Source organism: Melitaea cinxia, chromosome 17, assembly GCF_905220565.1.
Source record: "Melitaea cinxia chromosome 17, ilMelCinx1.1, whole genome shotgun sequence".
Lineage (NCBI taxonomy): Eukaryota > Metazoa > Arthropoda > Insecta > Lepidoptera > Nymphalidae > Melitaea > Melitaea cinxia.
The window spans coordinates 9,588,085-9,595,172 of NC_059410.1; the positions used below are offsets into that span (position 1 = coordinate 9,588,085).

General features: G+C 34.3%; 1 protein-coding gene across 1 annotated transcript; it reads left to right on the forward strand.

Annotated features, from left to right (window-relative positions):
• The first annotated feature begins 1,324 nt into the window (after nucleotides 1-1,324).
• On the forward strand, nucleotides 1,325-3,340 carry LOC123661475 (negative elongation factor B). The gene has a single exon (XM_045596430.1). It carries the CDS (start codon nucleotides 1,524-1,526, stop codon nucleotides 3,288-3,290), a length of 1,767 nt encoding a protein of 588 aa, XP_045452386.1. The 5' UTR covers nucleotides 1,325-1,523; the 3' UTR covers nucleotides 3,291-3,340.
• The last annotated feature ends 3,748 nt before the right edge of the window (nucleotides 3,341-7,088 follow it).

A 7,088-nucleotide genomic window follows, 5' to 3' on the forward strand; every position in this document is an offset into this window, starting at 1 on the left:
TTATGCAACTAGCCTTGTGAGTGCTGACATCTGTTGACTAATCAAACATAGCACTGAATTTCTCTGTTTTCAGTTTTTCAGCTAGAGAGGATTTTTCTCTTTCACCAATTACTTCGGTGATGACAGCAGCACCTTTTGGTTTTTTTCATTGAAATTTTATGTTCCACTCCGAAATCTTCTAATATACCATTTATTAAATCTGATATATGATCTGCAGCTTGAAATGCAATATTATGCTCGACTAAAAAACCCGCCAACTTGATTTCAGTCGCAGTGACAATTTTATTTTTCGGAATAACCTCTTTAGTAACAAATATCACGCATAATATCACGCTGTTTTGTTTTGCTTGGTATTGTAGACATGGCTTTTATGTGCTTTTGCTTTGAAGAGTGTAATTTTAAAACTCCATATTCTGAAACCATTTCGACGTCACAAACAGTGCACCTGGCCTTAAATTGGTTTTTACCAGGCCCTAACCAGTCTTTAAAAAAATCTAATTTTTCCCAATCATGACGATACTTCTGTGCCCTGTGTTTATCTCTCTGTGATTTAGAAAGCTCTCTTCTTTTAATTAATTTCTTTTTTGGAGTATCTGGCGAAGGTCGCTCTTCTTCACTTTCACTCATTCTTGCTTGAACTTGAACGTATTAAGTTAACACAAAAAAACACTCAGTATACAGATACACAGAGGATATACAAACTACGTACAGATCGATTCGAGACAGATGAGAAAAACAAATTTTTGACAAATCGCATGTCGCAATTATTAGCGAAAGAAAAATAACAAGTTTCGTAAGAATGCAAACAAATATAGCCTTTATATGGTTGACCATAGAGTATTCATTCAAGTAAAACATCTAGGCACGCGTTAAGTAGTTGGGGAATTCCCCGAAATTCATGACTGCTGGTGGTTAACGTTTATTTCATTATGAATGGTTTATAAAAATCGTACATTTTGCGCACGATCTTGGTCTAGCGACCGTACACGAGTAAAAATGCCAAAAAATCGTATGAGTACGATTAAAATCGTACACCAGCCCTGCTCCCCAACCATAATTATTCTAGTTAAAAAATTTAACGGTATAAAAGGTATCGGAAAAATTTAACACTATTTACCGGTATCTTAAAATGGTAATTGGTAACGCTAGCAAGCCCTGGATGCCGAGCCTGGATGGCTATAATAACTTGGTATAACTGGGTATAATTTCCTTGGTTGGTATACATTAACCTACCTAATATTTATTTGCATTTTGCAAGTTGTGACATATTTTTTGTCTGTGGACTGTGACCAATCGTTGACATTGAAGTCTATCTGACATTTTGATTTGATGCACTTTTCTGAAGTATATACTCTGTGGATGCACTATATTGGCATTTGGCGCTATAGTAGCGTATCGTTTGTTGTTTATTATTTATAACAAACAATTTCGTTCAACTAAAAGCCATAAGATAAAATAATTATAACAAACAATTTCAAGATTTTTCTGTTTTGATGTTCGATGAAGTGAGTCAATAAAAAACCATGGCTTCATCAAGTAAATTGCCTGGAACTGGCTTAGAAGACGTCGGAGTACCTGGTCAAACATTTCTTCGCGATGCCCTAACAAGTTGTACGGATCCTTTAAAAGCCATCGAAGAGTTCCAACTTGAAAATGGTATATTATTACCTTCTTTAAGACCTATGTTACCGTTATTGGATCTTCACGGTGTCCGCAGACTCGATTTTCATACATCTGTTTTAGAAGAATTGAGGGATAAATTAATATCACACATTAATGAAATGGGTTCACATAAAGACAAAAAGGAGCATGAAAAGAAACTTAAAGAACTATTGTTGAAAAGTTTTCCTGTCGTCAAAGTAAAGGCCCTTAGACCAGTTATTATGAGTATTTTGAAAAATACATCCCATATTGATGACAAATTTTTGAAAGTACTAGTTCGTGACAGGGATCTCTATAATGACACAGATACTGAAGTAAAGAGACAGATCTGGCAAGATAATCAATCACTATTTGGTGATGAAGTCTCACCGTTACTCAGTCAGTACATAAGGGAAAAGGAAAATGTGTTATTTGACCATGAGAAGGATACAAATTTATTTTTTGCACCTTCTCCAAAAGTGAGAAGACAAGGTGCAGTCGTACAAAAACTGGCACATATGATAGGAACAAGTGTAAAACTATATGACATGGTTTTGCAATTCCTTCGAACATTGTTTCTTAGGACAAGAAACGTACATTACTGTACATTAAGAGCAGAACTTTTGATGGCACTTCATGATTCAGAAGTTCAAGATATTATATCAGTTGACCCGTGCCACAAGTTTACATGGTGCTTAGATGCATGTATCAGAGAAAGAAATGTTGATATTAAAAGATCGAGAGAATTGCAAGGATTTTTAGACAATATAAAAAAAGGGCAGGAACAAGTTTTAGGAGATCTGTCTATGACGCTATGTGATCCATATGCCGTTAACTTTTTAGCTACGTCAGCTATAAAAATTTTACAACATTTAATTAACACTGAAGGACTTCCAAGAGACAATACAATATTAATCTTATTACTTAGAATGCTTGCATTAGGTTTAAGTGCATGGGAGATGATTGATTCCCAAGACTTTAAGGAACCCAAACTTGATAGTCAAGTGATGACAAAATATCTGCCAGCTTTAATGTCTTTAATGGTAGATGATCAAGTTCGTGCCTTACATAACAAGCTTCCCCCTGATGAGAGAGAATCTGCTATAACTACAATTGAACATTCAGGACCACCCCCTGATGCATGTGAGGCATACATGAGGGAGAGTGCAGTATGTGGCGTGCTGGCTATGTATTACACTCTTCATGCTGCGAAGCTAAGAGACAGAGGTGCGATTCTCAGGATTCTTAGTATTTTAGGAAGTTGCAAAGATGGCCGAGCCTATGAGGATCCATTTTTGCATGCCCTTGTAGCTTTATTGATACAGCTACCAGACGAGTTCCAGGGTGAAGATTTCAGCACAGTATTATTTGATGAATTTTTCTTCGCTGGCTTATCAAAAGATAATGTCACAAGACATTTATTAAAGTTACTGTGGTATATACATCCTAAATTACCAGAAACAAGAATTCAGACCTTAATAAAAGCTTTACAACCTGGTACCCAGCATAATGAATCTGTCCATAAATTATATGAAACTTTACAGCAGAAAATGCATACACAAACTGAACCAACTCTGGGTACTACTGAAATGGAATATTTGGATTCTCCACTCATGAGTGTTCCAACACCAGCGCCTTATCATATGTAGATAGTTGTTATCCTATATAATAATATATTAAAATAATTTAACACCATTAATATTTCTTTTAATTTTTTTTTTATGTCACTAGGTCGACAAATAAGCGTACGGCTCACCTGATGGTAAGCGATTACCGTAGCTTATAGACACCTGCAATACCAGAAGCATCTCAAGCGCATTGCCGACCCAATCCCCAATCCCCCCAGGAGCTCTGGTCACCTTACTCACCAACAGGAACACAATACTGCTTGAAAACAGTATTATTTTGCTGTGATCTTCTGTAAGGTCGAGGTACTACCCCAGTCGGGCTGCTCCATATTTTGAGCAGAAAATTCCTGCTGTGCCCTACTCAGTTAAAATTTTACAAACATTCGCAATAATAAAATAGGTAGATATTATTATATTGATTATTATTTTTAACCGACTTCCAAAAAAGGAGGAGGTTCTCAATTCGACTGTATTTTTTTATGTATGTTGCTTCAGAACTTTTGACTGGGTGGACCGATTTCGACAATTTTTTTTTTAATCGAAAGGTGGTGTGTGTCATTTGGTCCCACTTAAATTTATTTGAGATCTAACAACTACTGTTCGAGCTATATCTAATAATGCGTTTTTACTTGACTATTTTTTCGTCGACCTACGTAGTAATATACCGCATAACCTTTTACTGGGTGTACCGATTTTGATGATTTTTAATTTAATCGAAAGCTGATGTTTATGATGTGGTCATTTTTAAATTTCATTGAGATGTGATATCAACTTTTTGAGTAATCTTTGATAACGCGTATTTACTTGACTATTTTTCGTCTACCTACATTGTATTACTTGTCGATGTAATTGAAATCGGTTTTTTTCGTTTGCGAGCAAATACAATTAATTTCAATTTATGATAAAAAATATAAAATAGTAATAAAATATAAATATGAAATCATTATTTTTTTTAGAGAAACAAGAATTGTGTGATAAATCTATACTAATATTATAAAGAGGTAAAGTTTCTAACTTTGTTTGTTTGTAGGGGGTAATCTTCGCGAATACTGATCCGATCACAAAAATTCTTTCACTAACAGAAAGCAACACTATTTAGGAGTGGCATGGCCTATATTTTATTGTAATTGAAAAATAATATTAAAAATCTCGTGTCGCAATGTTAGTTACAATACTCCTCCGAAATGGCTGGACTGATTTTTATGAAATTATATTTGCATATCGGGTAGGTCTGAGAATCGGCCAACATCTTTTTCTCATACAGCTAAGTTATAAAGGGGGGGGGGGGGGTTAAAGTGGTTTAATACCATATATGGCAAAACAACGCTTGCGGGGTCAGCAAGTATAATATACAATAACGATGTAAACTTTAAAATTTAGGCAAATTTAGTGTTTCGTCAAATACTTAAATTAAATACGTTTAATAATTAAAGTGGTATTTTTTGTAAGATAGCTTAATTTAATTTTAGTTCATTATGTAAGAAAAAGAAGGCAAAAGTGAAACAGAATTGTCGAATATGAACTTAACGTAGGGTCCCGGACACTTGCCCACGGAGGAGAGAAGCTCCAGTTCGATTATTATTTATTCGATTAATACAACGTAAGTTGACGAAAAAGAAAAATAATAAACACACTAGTCGTACGATTTTCGAGGGGGATTTCATGGATGGGGATTCCATCATCAGATCCTGGTTTCCTTATCACGGTACCACACTTAGGATATCTCCTTTCCAACAAAACAAAGAATTATCAAAACGGTTCACAAACGACGAAGTTATCCCCGAACATACATACATATATACCAGATTTGCTGGGTCATTAACATTTTTAAAAACGGCAGAACCGTCGACTACAGCTAGCAGTCTACGGTTCTGCTATAACTATCCATTACTCGATATTAAAAGCGAAAGCAAAATGAAAAATAAATATTTAATTATAACACAATCTTAATTATAATTTACTAGAAAAATAGATTTCAATGGTAGATTTATAAATTTATTTTTAAACTACCGTCACTTAAAAAGAAGTAACTAAATTAGTATGAAAACTAAACGCAATTCCTTAAATTTTAACTGTCAACAAGAGCTTTACAAATTATATCAAATTTCAAGATATAAGGCAAAAAATAAACAGAGTTTCCACTACTAAACTAAGGCTATCTTTCGCTAGCTAAAACCAAAAGAAATCTGCCTCCTTTACCTAAACTTTTATTTTATATTTTGGAGGAAAGTAGAGGAAAATATGTTTGTACAACCTTGAGGAAATGCATGTTAAAATACCAGCACAATATTATTTTATTTCATTTTGTATCAGTTTGGGAAACTTCAAGTTTCTCAGTTTTTAACCGACTTCCAAAAAAGGAGGAGGTTCTCAATTCGACTGTATTTTTTTTTCTGTATGTTACATCAGAACTTTTGACCGGGTGGACCGATTTCGACAATTTTTTTTTAATCGAAAGGTGGTGTGTGTCAATTGGTCCCATTTAAATTTATTTGAGATCTAACAACTACTTTTCGAGTTATATCTAATAATGCGTTTTTACTTGACGCTTTTTTCGTCGACCTACGTTGTATTATACCGCATAACTTTCTACTTGATGTACCGATTTTGATAATTCTTTTTTTTTGGAAAGGGGATATCCCTAGTTTGGTATAATAAGGAAACCAGGATCTGATGATGGGATCCCAGAGAAATCGAGGGAAACTCTCGAAAATCTGCAATAACTTTTTACTGGGTGTACCGGTTTTGATAATTTTTAATTTGATCGAAAGCTGATGTTTATCATGTGGTCACATATAAATTTTATCAAGATCTGATAACTACTTTTTGAGTTATCTTTGATAACGCGTAGTTACTTGACTATTTTTTCGATGTCGATGTAATTGAAGTCGGTTTTTTTTTCGTTTGCGAGCAAACACAATTATGTGTCTTTATTAATTATGAAACAACTGATTAATGTAATAAATTTATGGCCCGAAGTGTGTACATTGTGATGTCAGAATATTAACTGTAAAAAATATAACAATTACACATATGTTGCAGAAATAGTCAGTCAGTCAGTTCAGCCTATTACAGTTCGATACTGGACAGAGGCCTGACTAAGTTCAGTCCTGCGACACAGGTGACCAGCCCACTGCAACTTCAACTTGCTAATTCTGTGGTCTATGTCGGTTACCCTATGGAAAAAAAATCTCATAAAACATAGACAAATGCAGACCCAATTCTCATATAGGGTTATGAGAGTCTATGAGATCTGATAGATTTTTATAACTCGGTATGAGAATTTGGTCTGCATTTCATTTTCTCGCTGTTAGTCTCATTTCTAATCCTATATTTGAGAGAAACCCCAAGCATAGTCCGTTCCATTGCACATTGTGGAACTATAAACTAAATAAAGGGTTTCATGGCGTATTAATCATAAGAGGCGGTCAAGTACGTAAATTTGCAATGATATCATAGTTCAGTCGACTTAAGACGTAGAAATAAAGATAATATTATTATTTTTTCCTTTCTCATGTAAACTTCGCCACTGCACTTACGAACTTCTTGCCACTGTTGGTTACGCGGTATTGCAGTATCAACGACGACTTGCAATTTAACTCATGCAAGGACAACATTAACTTTTTTATTAAATATTTTAGTTTATTTCCCTTAGAAGGAAATACTAGTCTATAATAAAGAGAAATATAATGTTAAAAGAATCTAAGAATTCGATTTCTACATTAATGAAAAGCAGCGCGAACGTTTTTAGCCTTATATAAATAAATAATTAGTTAAGTACTATATTAAGAAACCTATTGCTCCCTGGGCCCAGGTTAC

Coding starts and splice junctions, on each gene's coding strand:
- LOC123661475 (XM_045596430.1), top strand. CDS start 1,524: ATGGCTTCATCAAGTAAATTGCCTGGAACTGGCTTAGAAGACGTCGGA.